This window comes from Sphaerodactylus townsendi, linkage group LG09 (genome assembly GCF_021028975.2).
Source record: "Sphaerodactylus townsendi isolate TG3544 linkage group LG09, MPM_Stown_v2.3, whole genome shotgun sequence".
NCBI classification, from domain to species: Eukaryota; Metazoa; Chordata; class Lepidosauria; order Squamata; family Sphaerodactylidae; genus Sphaerodactylus; species Sphaerodactylus townsendi.
This window is the reverse complement of record NC_059433.1, coordinates 29,957,667-29,975,075: the sequence shown is the minus strand read 5'-3', so window position 1 is coordinate 29,975,075 and position 17,409 is coordinate 29,957,667. Positions and strand designations below refer to the sequence as shown.

The window sequence follows — 17,409 nt, the reverse complement described above, 5'->3', positions numbered from 1 at the left end:
GCGATCCTTTACCTGGGAGTAAGCTCAGTTGCTGGCAATGGGGCTTGCTTCTGAGTAAACCCTCGTAGGATTGTGATTCACCCATTGGAAAAGTTGCATGGTTGGTTCAAAGCAAAGCCACTGACTATTACCAAGGTTACTCCCGAGTAATGCACACCTTGGAGCCAACCGTTTTTTCTAAACTAAAACCTCAGCATTGAGGTAAAATTGCCGTGTTGGCACTTTGCGATAAATAAGTGGTTTTGGGGTTGCAATTTGGGCACTCGGTCTCGAAAAGGTTCGCTATCACTGCTATATACTATATAGGTATACTGTGCTCTCAGAACATGAGTTACAAAATGAGAGTATTTTTTTTGGCATAGATTGCAACAGTAACAGCCTTCCCTTTATTAATAAGTCAAGGCCTCTTTACATCTGTATCAGTCCAGTACCAAACCGTAAATATGTAAAGATTACCAATGGGAAGGAAACCTCTGGAACTGAGAATAGTGTGGGGTGATATTTTGCTTATTGCAGTTCATCTGTCCTGGAAGTTGCTGTGTGGGAAAATATTAAAAGTGGAATTGATCTCATCTGAATGATCATCATTTGACAGTTCATAATCATTATCGTAACGATAGCATTGACAGTCATTTGCATACTGCCTCTTTCTCCAAGGAGCTAAGAGGATCATCTATAGAATGACCTTAATATCCCGTGAAGAGTTGAAACTCCCAGTGAACATGATAGCTGAGTATATACATTATTCTGAATATTGTCTATCCGAACCCAAGGTTGTAGCCAATATTCCACACTGGCTTCCACTTCTTTGGGAGGCACAGCATTTTAACCAGTTTCATGAGCTTCTTTTTCAATTTAAAAAAAATAATTACAGTTATGAGAAGAACAGCCTTTCCCTGACTGAGGGTATCTGTTAAAACATTTTTAAATGTCCCTTTATTTGTCCTTCATGGAGAGACACCATTTTAACTACATTCAAAACTTATATTTGTTTGTTGACTTCCCACAGTGGAACATCTCAGAGCAGCATCTAAACATTATAAAAGATAAAATATGGCTAGGGTAAGTGTAAACCTTATACCACTCATAGTAGAAATAGAGAGCATGTAGAAGCAGTTATTCTGAAAGAAACCTGGAGCTTTAGTCTTTTATCTTCTCTTTCCTCAAGAGTCTGCACCTTCTCCACCAATAATATAGCTGTGGACTCTTTGAGTGTGCATTCTGCCACTGTTGATTCAGCTCCTGTGAAATCCCCTGGTGTTAAACAGAATTCAGGGAGGGATTATTTAATGCTTGTCTGAGCTTCAAACTGTTGGGTCTGCTTGCTGTCTGTCATTCATTCTTCAGCGTTAAACGTGGTGCACTTGAGAATGAATCCTTGTTACTCCAAAGGTTCTTCATTTATATTTTGATCTTTGTTCTGATCTTCTGGGTTGTTCTTCCCTGTAGATTAGAGGAGGAACTGCATGCTAATTGCTGTTAACATAGCCATCTAACATAAAGTTCAGGGGTTTTTCAAGACCCTTTGGATCTCTAAAATGGCCTGCAATGTCCATACCGTGCTCTACACAAATTACTAAACCGTTATCAGACCTAGGAAGCTGATGTCCTTAGCAGCTCCAAGAGGCTGAGTCAGCAGTGGTTGATACTGCATGACTCAACACCTGCCTTTCTCACCATTCCTTGGCATCGCAGAGATCGAGGAGCATAAAAGAGCAATGTGAAATGTAGTTGAACAGAACAAACTATGGAATTTGCTTTCTTCCCATTTTGGAAAAGTGGGGAGAAAGCGTACATGGTAGGAAGCAGGAATGTCAGCGGGACAAGTTATGGTGGGTTATATGATTTTATAAATGAACAAAGGTACTTCTAGTTGTGCAAATAGTATTTCCTTTTTGTTTTATTGTGAGCTTATAAGAATTTTGCTATTAGGCTAAATTACAATTGAGGAATATGTGATCAGAAATCACTGCATTTACTTTAAAAACACACACTTCCTTAGTGCTCTGTTGTGAGTCACATCTGTTATCACCATGGAATTATGCCTACAGGACTTTTTCCTTAGAAATTAATTTGTTCTTTGCCTGCTTTGTTCTTTGCGTAATGATACAACCACAGCCAAAACTCACTGTGTCATTAAAGAACTAAAATTTCTTGTTTACAGCATCTCACAAACTTTTTGTTAAGATACTTTTTTGCACCATTCTGTTTGGTATCTTTAAAACCTCAGCTTTTAGAAAAGGTTTTATTTAGTTATCTATCTTACTTGATTTATACCCTAGCTTTCTGGCAGTGGGAACCCAAAAAGTCTTATGTCATCTCTTAATCGAGTTTATCCTGCTGTAAACCCTGTGACATGGGTACGGCTGAGAATATGTGGTTTGTCTGTCCAAAGTCACCCAACAGCCTTTCATGGCAGAGTAGGGAGTTGAAACTGGTGCCCCAGATCCTCTTCCAACGTTTTAGCCACTAGCTCAAACTACAAAACCTCTCATTAAATGTTCAGAAATGTAAGCTATTACTACATATATAGGGAAACAATTAAGATTAACCAATGTTTATTGAAATCCAACTTAATGTTCATTAGCTGTTGTCTTCACCATGATTTCTGAAGAAAATAGAAATGCAGAGAACCCCCCCCCCCATAGTGATTTCTGTACAGACTCATACATGGGGTCTGCACTAGCACACAACATTGTTCAAGAACTTTTTCAAGAATGAAAGCCAACAATTTAGGAGCCTAAGAACTGATGGACTTCATTCTTATGTACAGTTCTCTGTATCTCATGATCTAGTATTGCAGTGGTATCAACTTCAGCTACTACTCCAATTACCAATAAGAACGAATATTTAGGTCACTGTTCTTGCCAACTATTGTATCTCAGTTTTCTTCTGTTATATCTCATTGGAGCACTGACACTTTTGATAGGTCAACTGACTGAGAGACAACCAACTGAGATTGAATCTATATAAGACTAGCAGGATGCCCGTGTTTTGCTGGTTTGTAATATGTTTGTAATCTGTTTTGATTGTATTTGGCTGTAGCGGTCTGGGTAACGTGAGGGTTGGTCGAGGAATACTTTTTCACAGCCTGTCTGTTCACCTCGGGGCGACATTCAGCATACTTCCTCTCAGCCTGTCTGTGAATTTCGGGGTGACATTCAGCATTCAGTAGACCTGTCCATGCACTTTGAATGTTGGAATGAAATTTCTCTCTTTCACTTGGTGGGGTCCAAAAGACATCATTTGGAAGCAGCCATTGTATTTTTGGGGTGCAGAAAGGAAGTGTTCTGCCATTGGATGCTGATGAGTGAGAAGGCTGTGAAGAGGTCCAAGGTAGGGTTGAAGGGCAGGAAGCTGGACTGTACCGCCACTGCAGCACATTTCTGGGGATTTATCCCGCCCCTTCAGAGCACGACACCAAGCACAGGGTGATCGGAGGCCAAGAGCAATAAACTTGTCTCCACAGTAAGCAATCTGATGTTCATATGCAACACCCAACAAATGTTTAGTAGTCCAAGGTGATAGTGTGGTTTGTAATCTGTTTTGATAGTATTTGGCTGTATCGGTGTTGTTAACGTGAGGGTGGGTGGAGGAGTACTTTTTTACAGCCTGTCTGTTAACTTTGGGGTGACATTCAGCATACTTTTTTGCAGCCTCTTTGTGAACTTTGGGGTGACATGCAGCATATTTCCTCACAGCCTGTCTGCGGACTGATGGGTTTGTTTTCAAATAGGTTCACGTGCGTTGTGGAAGGCAGTGGTAGAATGCAGTTGGTGAAGGACATGAAGCTGATGGTGTTGAACTGTCACCCTTAGAATGTTCGTGCAGTATGTCTGTGGACTGAGCAGTTGGTTTGCCCTTAGAATGTTCGCGCAGATGGCCAGAGATGAGCAGTTAAAACAGTAAATAGGTAATAAATCAAGTGAATGTGAATATTTTGGTAAATCCTTTCTTAGTGAGCACCTGGAGTATGTAAGCAACAGGTGTACCAAATTTAATGTGAGTGGCTTTGGTGGTTTTTGAGTTCTGTTGATGAGTCAGTGAGTATATCACGTTTATAGATATAGATGGAAGTGATGCTGATTGATAGCCCTTATGTTCTGGAAAGGTGCTCTGAAGAGCCATAGATGTCCTGTCAAACAGCCACATGAGGCTCCTGAACCACTGAGTGTCACTGATCTAGTGGGCAACTCAGAACCTTCATCACTCACCAGAGATTTAAGATTAGACTCAGAACTCACTAGGGTGGCAGTTTATCTGTACCTTGAACTTAGGTGGCCTACATTTTAAGTTAATGATCCTGTAAAACTCTTCTACACTTGTAATCTTGTCCATGCTACTAGCCCTATTGTATGTTGCCCATGCTTCTAGCCCTACTGTATCTCTGAGCAAATCATCATATAATTGCAACCTGTAATCAGTTGGAGAACACATACAGAATATAGTAAGAGGAGCATATGTTTCTTTTTAAGCCATCTCACCTTGCTTTCCCCAGCAAAGGGACATAGCAACCTCATTTTGCCCCTAGTAAAATGGGAAGGCTGAAATCATCATGGAGAGATGATTTTATTTTATTATTGAGACCTCCCTCTTTGGATTGCACATTATCAAGCCTGCATATCCAAGCAGCATATTTATAATGGGTAAAGTTCTTGCCCTCTTCCAATCACCTCCCACAAAGAAAGTGAAATCTTGTCCTGGTGTTTCAAAACAAAGCTTTCTGCCTGTCAAAACAATAAATGCTTTGTGTAATATGTCTAACTGGATCTAAGACCACAAACACATTTTTTGAAATTATACAACAATTTGTCCCCTCAGAAATTCAGCTCTTTTCTAATAGTGTATACTGACAATTTCATTTATGATCTATTTGCTTCCAAGAAGTATTTAGGTTGATAGTTTCAATCTGTAAAACCTTACATAGTCTAGCCTCTGTATACTCTATAAATCCCTTAATATACCTCCCTGTACTCAGCAACAACAAATACTTTTAATGGCATAAACTTCCCTGTTCTCTTTAAATTTGGCACATGAGATTCCGTGTTGTATACCTTCTTTATTGGATTTGCAGGCTGTTAAGGCTAAACTTTTCCAACGTTGACTCAATAGTTCTATGAAATTATCTCCCTTTTGCACGGCTAACTGGTGTTTATGGGCTTTATACACATTCATTTCCATGGGACTATACACATGTAATTGGATGCAGGATCACAACATTCAGTGAATAATGTCTTACAGAAGATAATTGTAGAAGTTGCATTAATCATAATTTATGACTATAAAGTAAATTCTGAATATGCTCTATTTTCATTACTTACTTTCCAATATGAAAAGGAAAGTTACTTCTGAAAACTTGCTCCAAATTGATTTAATCAGATCACTATGTGATCAAGAATGTATAATTGAGGAGTTGAATGTGACTGTGAAGAAGATATTGATTCCAGAGGATATTGTATTAGTTCAGTTTACTTTCAGTTCTTTTTTGTATTTCTGATTTTGTATAGGATACAAATTTATTATTGTAATGACATATATTAGAGCGATGGAATATAAAATAGTTACTTCTCAGATGGATGTGGAGATGGAAATTGGAATTGATATTGATTATCTCATTTTTTTCTTTTTTGCTATTGTAATTGTTCTTCTTGTACTCTCTGTATTTTTATTGAGAATTAATAGCATCTTTTTTTAAAAAAAGAATCTGACAACTATGAATGGTGCTTCAAGATCATAAAAATGTACACCTTTGGGTGTAGTAGTTACATGTTAACCACTTAAACAATTTCTTATTTCAAAACACTAATTATACTGTATTTAATCTTTTAGCTTTTCCCCTCCCCCCCCCCCAATGATTTGCTGTTTATAACTGACATATTGAGATAAGGCATGGAATGAACATCTACAAAACACAAAAGAATTTGGTCTCTGAAGGATACACCATCTATATAATGTGCATAAACTTCAACCACATCCATATGGTTCTGAGAAATAATACTGTTATTGTACCGTAAAATAGAAGGAAAACAATAAAGATAACCAACAAAACATCATGAGGAATTGTTCAATCAGAAAGTTATTTCAGCTTCTTCATTGTTTAGAGAATAGAATTGTTCACCCTGTGTTCAGCTTAAATAACATGGTATACAAGCATCCTTGATTGAATTAGCAGATGAACCTGTCCAGTGATGACTTCTGGCCTCGGCCTCATCATTGAACCCTGTGTCACCCACCCTTCAATTAAAGCTTTCTTGGAATCAAGGATGTCACTGTTGACAATGGAGAACATAATGTCACTCCTTGACTGACAACCTATAGTTTCTTGCAGATCGGAAGTGATCACTAAAAGCATACTATTTATGTCGATTCCAAAATTCAAGGCTTAGTACCGATTACAGGCTAAATTTGTTGAAATGGGAAAGGGGTTATAATCGTCAGTGATCGAGACAGCATGGGGTCAGATTTATTTGTCACATGGTCTTTTCCTACATTTTACTAAACAATGTAGAAATGTAGCAAAGAGACACATTTCACATTTCTGCATATCAGAATCCTTTTCTTGCCGTTCTTAACCACGTAGTGGTTAGTGCAATCTGTAGCATTTAAGCAGAGGTACTTAAATCCTGTTTAAATGGCTAGATTGTAAATGAACTGGAGTAGTGTTAATCTTGGCAAAAAACTATCTATAATCTGACCAGTATGTTAAATAATCGAACTGTTTCATTTCCTTCTGTGGTTCATGTTATCAGTGAAACTTTAAAAGCCTGAAATCTACCTTGAAAGCCAAGAAAACAGCACATTCATTTGCTTTAAGAATTGTCATATTGGATATAGTGTTCAAATTAAGCTCCATGAGATGTCATTCATCTAGTAGTGTCACCGTGTTCAGAATGTTGTGGAGAGGGGGACGATGCCTATAAAAAGTTCTTCGTATACTCCATTTGGGTAATGCTCTTCAATTAGCAATCTGACATGCATCAATAACTTGTACACTAAACATTTGGGTGTGATCTTGTACCCTGTGGTTGCTCTTTCCAGACTGCAAATGCTATATATGGTGAAGAGAAGACTAGTTTTCAGTAGGAGTTGAAGAACAAACATTTCAGAGCAAAATCTTAGGGTATGAACCATATGTGTACATGGATACGATGATAACACACTGATAGAAAGTACAAAATTTTGTGTCATTTTTAAAGCCTGAGGAATCATAGTGTGGATAGAAACAGAATATAAGGCTATATGACCAGATCTGATTTAGTGGTACTTATAAGATGCATTACAGTACATGTTGTCAGTAATATTTCTGACTCTTATAAGAGAAGCAGAGTTCAGTTCTTAGTCCCATTAGAGGTTTTTGCTATTCATCCCACCTGCCTTGAAAATACTGAAGCTTGACAATTTTTCTTTCAAATGTGAACGTAATTCCACAGCTACTTTCTTGTTCCATTTCATCTGGGAAATACCATAGACATAACTTCAAGGAGTATAAAACAATGAAATGGGAGAATCCATGTATTTTTAAAACTGTGCCTACCAAGATACCAATAATTAAAAATTAGTTCTTGACAATAATGTTACAGGTACCCTGACCCAGAATGAGATGATATTTAAGCGCCTCCATCTAGGCACTGTGTCATATGGCACAGACACAATGGATGAAATTCAGAATCATATTATCGGTTCCTACTCTCAGGTATGCGATGTTTGTATCTTTTTCCTAATATTGCCATAACTTTATCAGAAAATCCGCTGTAAGTTAGAAATAGTAACTCTTTTCCCTCAGCACATCTTCAAGGTCGCTTTTTTAATATTCCACAAAATGAGCGTTGCTGTCCATTCTGTCCTGATACAACTGATTCACTTTCTCATATTTTGCTTTACTGTTCAAAGTACAACAACATTGGAGCTGATTTGTAGGCTGTATTACCAACAGGATTTATGCTCCTTTCTGATAAGTTAAAAATGGCTAAGCTTCTAAATAATTCTAATGTTGAAATCTCGGAAGCTGTTGCTATATTTTTACTCTGTGTACTACAAGATGTGCAATAATGACCTTCTTATTGTATTTGGAATTCTTGACACACTCCGGTTTTATGCCTAATAAAGGTTTTGGATTGGAAGTTAGAAATAATGTACTCCAAAAGAATCACGTTAGTGCTAGTGATATGTTAATTATATTTCTAATGACTTCTAAAAATTAAAAAAATTAGTTGAGGGAATTAGCTGCACAAATAGATGGATAGACTGAGAGACAGTCACTTGCTTTTTGGCACCTGCGGGTTAATGCCTAACTGCTGTTCTATTCCACCTGGGCAGATTCCAGCAATTTTAATTAAGACCTGTGTCACGCATTTCTTCCAGTTTCTTCTGTTTATTTTAGTGGGTTTCAGCTGATATAATAACTTGATTATTCAGTGGACTGGAATCATGAGCTCCTGGATAAACAGTGCCCAGCATCCAGACTTGTGCATATGGGGATATGAATAAAGTAATCCATGTTACAGGAAATTACTGGGAACAGTCTTGTAGACCAGAGCCCAAAGATCAAATTGTATTGTGATGTACATGCTTTTGATCAGTCTTGTACAAGGAAGAGGCCAACATTTTCCCCCACCTTGCTTTGATCAGACAATCACAGATTCAGGTGACATTAATGCAACTGGATATTCATTTAGCAGTTGACAACAAGCTCACCTCCACCTATATTTAAAGACTGGGCGCATGAGTTCAAATGGTTACACATTTGCTCGTGCTTTTTCACAATTGCGGAACTTGAAATGAAATGAAGGGATATGCAAAAGTACCTGAGGAATTTAGCATTTCTTAAACTCAAAGAGCATTAACATTTTCAGAATCCAGGTTTGCAATTGCTGTGAGGAAACGCTTTCATTATACAACTTTTCTTCTTGCAATTTTAAATACCTGAATAACAAATTTGTTTCTGCCACGTTTAGTCAGTGTAAAAATGCAGAATTAGATGAACAGCCACTGTTTAACAATAGCTTTGGAAAATATATTATACACATCCTTTTATTGAAGCTATGGTTATAGAAGCAGCCAGTTAGTTTATACAGAGATCCTTGTGTGACATTGATTTTTTTTTGTCCCTTGTTTGTGTGTTCAGTTTTATTATTAAGATGACAATAGTCGAGTAGGTCCACTCTAATGCAACACACTAATCTATTATAACCTGATTATATTTCCCCACTGGAAGCATTTTCTGATAGAGGGCATAATCTTTAATGGAATTTGTGTGAAATTAAATTATACAAGCATCAATAAACATAACATAATTCAGAAGGAGTAAATCAGCTTAATTTATTTGTAGCTGTAATGGCATCAGTGTTAGCGGAATGCAGATGCAGAGGTTTACAGCAGAAGCTGCAGCGCCAGATGAGCAGAAAGTTAAACCCTTTATTAGACTACACTGTAATTTGATGGGCAGAATATTCACGGTTCAGTGGATCAGTACATGGAGTCAAAAAGGAAAGCTTGCTTGCCAAACAGGGTTTCAGCGGTGATCCCTGCAGAGAAAAAAAAAGTTAGCTTGATTATTCTGGTGAGGTGAGAAGAATTGTCTTGTAACAGTGACCTAAGATCTCTCTTGTCAACAAGCAAGAGCATTATCATGCTTTTTAGCGGACACGTTCGTAACAGCTGCAAAAATATTTTCCCTTTGCCCCATTTTGTGTGGTATTTATTCTTTTCCACTAGTCAATAAAGATGTATAGAAATATAATCTGCTAGCAGTATAGCCCACTATGGTAAACTATACAGCTGTTATTGGTGGGCGCGGCAGCAAGGCAATATATAATTTCCCCTTTTTTATTTTAGAGGTTGCGTTTTCAAAGCTTCACGGACGATATGAGAATCCATACCAGTTCTCAAGTCTGTGAAGCTTCGAAGACACATCCTCTAAAATTTAAAAAAGGGGAACAATCCTGTCTGCTGGACTGAGTGTGCTCAGTTCAGCACCCATGATCAGGCTCTCCTGTCCCCTCCCCTACTTCCCAACATCTGCTGGCTGTGGGAAGCAAGGTAGAGGGAAGAGAGCCTGATCCAGGAGAGGGGGGAAAAAGGCAATCTTGGGCCCTTTCCCCACTCACCTTTGCCCGAGGGTTGCTGCGGGCAATTCCTGGCGTGCGCCCTGGCTTCCCCACGACCCCGTGTCAAAAGGCGCCATTTCAAAAGGCGCCAGGAATTACGCGCGTCGAGGGGGCGCGAGAGAGGCAGCGTCAGGGCGGCTGCATTCTCGCTGCCCCTGAAGTGGGGAGGGCAGCTGGACCCCGCACTACTTGAGGGGTTTAAGGTAAGTGGGGAAAGGGCCCCGGATGCTGGGCTGTTCAACTAGGCATTCAAGATTGTGTGTGCTCTTCCCCTGCCTCTCCTATCCCAGCCTGAAAGGTTGAGAAACCTGGAATCCAAGTTCTGCACCCCTCTCCTGACCCAGATGGGCTATTAGTTAGGGGTGCTTTGTCACCACGCATTCCATCCTTAGGCAGTTATGTTTTAGGATTGCCATTAAAAGCAATGGTGGTAGTTCCACTTATTTCAGTAGATGAGGATTAAAACCTGTGTCTGAAGTGCACTCCCCATATTAATTTTCTTGAGACAGTTGCTAAAAGTTCTTGAAGTTCTGAGCTCTTGTACATAACCTGTGAAAAACAGGTTTTGGATAACTAAAGATAGTCTAAGCAAGTAACCAGGGATGAAAGTGACACCTCTACTATATCTGAGCTGTATTTTTATTTTGTTTGTTTTTTATGTATTATATCATATTACATTTTAGGCAAATTCCCAGTCTAGTGGAAACAGCAGCAGTGCCACACCTTCCCGAAAAGTACAGTCTTCTGCACCTAAAGTCCGCAAAACTGTCAGCAGTCGAATACACGAAGCAGTAAAAGCTATTGCATTATGCCACAATGTCACACCTGTATATGAATCCCGAGCAGGAGTGACTGGAGAAACAGAATATGCAGAAGTAGATCAGGATTTCAGTGATGAAAACAGAACTTATCAAGCTTCTAGCCCTGATGAGGTAAGCATACCATAATAATTTTTCTTTCAAACACATTTAATGTTAACTTTTAAAAATTAAATTTACTATTTATTGTGCAAATGTGGTAAGTAACAACCAGCTTCTGTCATGAATGTAAATAGTGAGACAAGGTGTGTAAAATTGTATCAGTGCATGGCATTATAGTTCATCATTACCTGCATTTTTTATTTCTTTTTTTTCTGTGCAATAATTTCAGTTCCCTTCCACTATATTTGTACTATACAACAAAAAATTAAAAGTAGATGATTGGGATAAAAAAATTGTTTAATATAGAAATCAAGCAAAAGATAATCAAACAAGGCTGTAAAAAGTAATATACAATCTCTCTCTCTCTCTCTCTCTCTCTCTCTCTCTCTCTCTCTCTCTCTAGACAGAGAGAGAGAGAGAGAGAGAGAGACATATTCACATGTATACCCACACAAAGAGAGAGCGAGAGAGAGAGAGAGAGTCTGTTACAAATATGCATATCTTCCTGATCCTGGTGTAAAACTGTAACCATCACACACACTGATTGTTGTGGAGTGACTGCTGTTGAATTTTAGCAAGCAAGGGAAGGGTGGCATGCAAGGAAGGGGCAGGAGGGGGCCTGGCATCTGGACCTGGCCCACCCACCCTAGTGGAGGGATGGGAAGGGGAGGGGTGGCATGCAAGGGAGGGGCCCGGCACCTGGACCTGGCCCACCCACCCTTACGGAGGGAGGGGGAGGGAGGGGTAGCATGCAAGGGAGGGGAAGAGCAGGGAGGGGTGGCATGCAAGGGAGGGATCCTGGCATCTGGACATGGCCCACCTACCCACCCTAGGGGAGAGAGGGGAGGGAGAGTGGAGGGGGACATGCAAGAGAGGGGAAGGGGTGCCATTCTTGTTTATATTTCCTCTGCCTCTCTCTCAGACTTACCACAGAGTCTAAAGGGAAGGGTGAGTGGGGACATGGCCCACCCGCCCTAGCAGAGGGAGGGGAGGGAGGAGGAAAGGTGCCATGCCAGGGAAAGGGAGGGAGGGAGGGAGAGGTGGCAGGCAAGGGAGGGGATTGAAGGGGGGAGCCCAGTATCTGGATCTGGCCTACCCACCCTAGTGGAGGGAGGGAGAGGGGAGGGAGGGGTGGCATTCAAGAGAGGGGAGGGGGCCCGGCATCTGGACATGGCCCACCCACCCTAACAGAGGGAGGGGAAGGGCAGGGAGGGGTGGCATGTGAGGGAGGGGAGGGAGGGGAGGCATGCAAGGGAGGGAAGGGAAGGGGGCCCAGCATCTGGACATGGCCCACCCACCCTAGCGGAGGGAGGGGAGGGAGTGAGGGGTGGCATGCAAGGGAGGGAAGGGGAACACACACACACACAGGTACATACAAAAGTAATGGCTTTAATCCTGAGCATCAACTTTACTTTGGGATCCTTAAAACTCATTTTCTCTGCTGAAGCTCTGATAAAATTGGTATTTCTAAGAATTCTTTAAAGATCCCAAAAAGATTAAGCAAAAATGAAGTGAGTAGATATTTAAATAACCTAAAAATCATTATATGTCCAAATACAACACTGGAACCGAAAGACTAGAAGGTCTTTATCATAATTTTTTAGAGTTCTATTGATGCAGTGCTTGCAAATCACTGGAGCCTAAGGAAAATAATGTAAATGGTTCATTATTTAGGTTATTGAACTTTGCTGCAGTTAGGTTGACAGATGATACTAGTGTTTCCCAATCACAAAAGTACCATTTTAAAAGCATTTTTATTGAATAAAGAGCTGCAAATATTGCACCCCGGAGCTTTATTCAGCGAAATGGTTCAATTGATGTTTTTTCTTTAACCTCATTGTTGACCTATCAGAGCATATTTGGTTAATAAGCCACAGTATCATTTGACAGACTGTTTTTTTTAACTCAGTGATCTTGAATAATACAGTGTTTTCTGATCATTTCTAGACCCAAATGGGTCATCTTTTGCTACAGGACAGCATATAAGAATAGCATTTTCCAATACAGGGTATAACAGTGCAGAAAATCTTCACAACAGATAATACACGAAAAGTTACAGCTAATTAGAACATGCCCTCTTGAGTTTCTAAATATAAACACCTTTTGCAGTGATAAACAGACGAACGTAAATTCCTTCTATGCACAGTATTGGTCACTGAAATTATGATGACCAATAGGAATCTTCAGTATAATGTATGTAGTTACTGTAGCTTCAGATAAGTAACTTATTTTGTATTCATAGCATCAACTCTACTTATGCCAAGCTCATTGTTTCTTATGATAAGTGATCAATATTTCATTTTCTCTAAAAGAATGGAAAGTTTCAGTTGTCTGTTAACTTGTGCCTTCTGCAGCATAGCATAGCAAGCAAGCAAAGAGGATGTGTTCAGGACTGTTCTTAATGCAGCCGGACTCTTCTTGTGCCGTGTTGTCGTATATGGATGTCCAGTTAAAATTGCGGAAAGCAAATGCCAGACTAATGTAATGAACAGTCATAAAAGGATATGAACTAAGTAGGCAGAGCAGTAAAGCTCAAAGGTCAGGAGGCATAAGTAATTCGGAGGCATGCTATGAACAGGAGCCTTTGAGGACCTTTGCCCTGCTTTGGATGCTGAAGATTGATCATTTGCGTTTTTTAATGGCTACTGCTCTAATAAACTAGCTATTTATCGGCTACACTTTCACCTGCACAAATTCCAAAGCACTTATAATTCTATCAAATGGAGTATTTAAATATTTGTAATCTTTGTTGAGGATGACAAAACAGAAGAGTAACAAAATAATACGAAATAGTGATTTTTAAAAATAAATTAGACCATGAAAGTTTTGATATTGGCATGTACTCAAAAGCTACTTCACATGTAGCTCAGAAATTAGTCACTTTTGCTTTTGCAGACTATTTAACTGGTCAAAAAAGATTTGGTCAGTAGACTGATTAAATGCTAGTCAATTATTTTTTAAAAAAATTGTGCAGTAGGGCAACTCTTCCTGTTTAAAGATGCCTATAGCTAAGGGAGATGGCCAGTCGGAGAAGCTTTACTTGATAAATCTATCCTGATTGCTTCAGGGGTTGGGGTCAATCTGCTCTCACTCCTATCCTTGCTAACAGATTACACCAGCAGAAAATAAAAGGTAAGCTGCCCCCCTCCCCCCACAATGGCATTGCTGACTTCATGAACTATTTAATTTCTTTTAATAGGTGATCAACAAATAATATATTGTTGAAGGCTTTCACGGCTGGAATCACTGGGGTGCTGTGTAGTTTCCCAGGCTGTATGGCCGTGTTAGAACACAGCCATACAGCCCGGAAACCACACAGCACCCCAACAAATAATATGTTTTTTCTCAGTAGACCAACATGCCATCCCTACAGCAAACTATAAATTTGTTGTCCATGAGCTGTATCTTTTTCAAACCATGATTTAATCCAGGTTTTAAGGGCAGAGAACTAACCATAGTTTGTGACTCAGATGTAACAACAAACTGGAAACATGAAAGCAGCAATGCAAGTGTAGGGAAGGGTATGCATATACCAGCATTCTCCTGGAAGATTCCTATTACAAAAACCATAGTTTTCTTTGGAGGTTTCTTTCATGCATATGTGTACATGTGTGTATATTATACATATACTTGACACAAATCATAAGAATCAATTGAAATGCAACCAAAAACAAGATCCAGCCTAGAAAAAGGACAGAGTGTGTAACAGACTTCCCTCTGTGATACACCTTTGAAGATGCCAGCCACAGATGCAGGCGAAACGTTAGGAACAAGATCCACCAGACCACGGCCTCACAGCCCGGAAAACCCACCAGAACCAATTAAAATTCAGTATGTCATCATATTTTATGTTGTGGATGTGGTGAAATGGGCCCTGCAAGCACCTCATTCTACAACAATTGGCTCAAATGTTGATGTTTGCATAAGAGACAGCTAAAAGACTATTCTTGTCTATTGGCTTCCTGACCTTCTCTTGGAGCACAGGTATAACTATCTCAAGTCTGACTGTGCTATAAACTGCCAACTCAACTAGCATGTGAAGCCATGCATAAACTAAATAATAAACAGATGTGAGTCACCAAATATAGAACGCTCGAGTCCTCGTTGCAAAAGGACACAAATGAGATGATAGGGTATTAACGGAAAGATGCAATTTACAGGTCAGAATGTAATAGTAACCTTTCACTGTGAAAATTGAAAATTAACCTTTGGAGTATTGGATCATTTGCAGTCATATAGCATGCTTGTTAGGCAAAAGAACCCCAGCCTTTTAGATAGTATTTTTGTTGTTGTTGTGTTGCCTCTGAAAAATGACATTTTGTGCTATTCTGCTCTTATAGCAGTCCTTTTACTATATTTAATTTTATATATATATCGTTACAGTAATACTTGGTGCATCTTACAACATGCCTTTCATACTGGCTTTTATTTCTGGCATGCTTAAACAAACCGTGTACTTAAATTACCTCACACTGGGTTCTTCCTTCATTTCTTACGCATTTCCCCCATATCCTGCTACACACTTAATGATCACATTTGGAGGCAGCTCTGTTTGCTTGTCTCCTGGTCCTTCTCAGATCAACAGCCAGTGCTTAAAATTCCTTCTAGATGCCAGCATAGGAAGTCATGTTGTGTCTATATATTCATAGGCACAAAGTCTTTAAATTCTTGGATATTTAAAAAAAAACCTTGATTGCATTGAGTGATTTAGGGGTCTCCGTTTGTCAAGGACCTAACCCAGCCCTTGGAGTGGCAGCAACTCCAAGCACCATGGGCTCTGAACCAAAAACGCCAAAATTATTTTAAAAATCGTTAAAGTAAAACTATTGAAATACGAAATTAAAACAGTGAAACGCATCAAGGTTACACAATAGAAAATAATAAAGGCATGCCACAATGAACTCTTACAAGCAGAAGGTACTCTATGTCTCAAGTACATGTGCAGAGTTCCATTAAAGTTGTATGTGGAGTGGAGGGTAAAGAAAGTAGAGAAAATTAGCAAAAGGTGATAGCCAACTATAGCAGCAGTGGCATAGTGGTTAAGAGCAGGTGCATTCTAATCTGGAGGAACTGGGTTTGATTCCCTGCTCTGTCCCTTGATCTGTGGAGGCTTATCTGGGGAATTCAGATTAGCCTGTGCACTCCAACACAGGCCAGCTGGGTGACCTTGGGTGAGTCACAGCTTTTTGGAGCTCTCTCAGGCCCACCTACCTCACAGGGTGTTTGTTGTGAGGGGGGAAGGGCAAGGAGATTGTAAGCCCCTTTGAGTCTCCTACAGGAGAGAAAGGGGGGGGATATAAACCCAAACTCTTCTTCTTCTATAGGTACTAATTTATGTTTTTGGCGGACTGCAACAGGTGACCATTGACTGACCAATGAGTATACATTTTTAATCAGAACTTTTGGTGTTTCATTAACTATAAATGAGTCCGCCCCCCGCCCAACAAAACAAAACTGTCTCAAATGTTCTCAGAACCCTACAGAGTCACCATAAGTCAGCTGTGACTATACAGTATACACTCACACATCCAGAGGTTGTTTGTTATTGTCTGAGAACTGTGATTGGCCCAAGGTCACCCAGCAAGCTTCATATGGAGGAGTGGGAAATTGAACCTGGTTCTCCTGATTAGAGTCTGCCAATCTTAACCACTACACCATGCTGACTCTCTTAGGAATGATCTAGTAGACAATATTTATTTGGACTTCAAAAAAGCTTTTGACATCCTCAAAGAACAGTGCAGCTGGAAAGGCACTGGTTGTATATGTGTATGCTTGTGGTCTCTGTAAGGACCCCCACTGCTGCATTTTATACCAGCTGAAGTTCCCTGAGTAAGCACAAGGATAGCGCTATGTAGAATTGCAGTAGTCTTACCTAGAGGTGACTGTTGCATGGATCACCATCGTTAGGTTGGCCTGGGATAGTAGGGTGCCAGTTGTCCCACTTGATGTAGATGGTAGAAAGCCAAGTGAGTTACCTGTGTCACTTGAACCTCCATTGATAGTGAGGCATCAAGGAGCACGCCAAAACTCTTTTTGGTTTGTGCCTCATTCAGCTGCACTCCGCCTAGAGCAGTGGTTCTCAACCTTCCTAATGCCGTGACTCTTTAATACAGTTCCTCATGTTGTGGTGACCCCCAACCCTAACATTTATCCATTTTACAGATGGAGAACACTGATGCAGAGAGTCTTAGGCGACCCCTGTGAAAGGGTTGTTTGACCCCCAAAGGGGTCACGGCCCACAGGTTGAGAACAACTGGCCTAGAGTAGGTAATTGGCAACCCTACCCCATCCCTCCCCATCCCAGCCACAGGACCTCCATCTTCCCTGGATTTAGCTTTAATCAGCTCTCTTTTAACCACTCTACCACGGCTTTCAAACAACTA

General features: G+C 40.0%; 1 protein-coding gene across 1 annotated transcript in view; it reads left to right on the top strand.

Annotated features, from left to right (window-relative positions):
* The window catches only part of ATP9B (ATPase phospholipid transporting 9B (putative)), a 172,170-nt gene that overhangs the window by 134,593 nt on the left and 20,168 nt on the right, over window positions 1-17,409 (top strand). Inside the window, 2 exon segments of the mRNA XM_048507642.1 lie at window positions 7,581-7,693; window positions 10,790-11,038. Of these exon segments, the coding sequence (XP_048363599.1) occupies window positions 7,581-7,693; window positions 10,790-11,038 (362 nt within the window).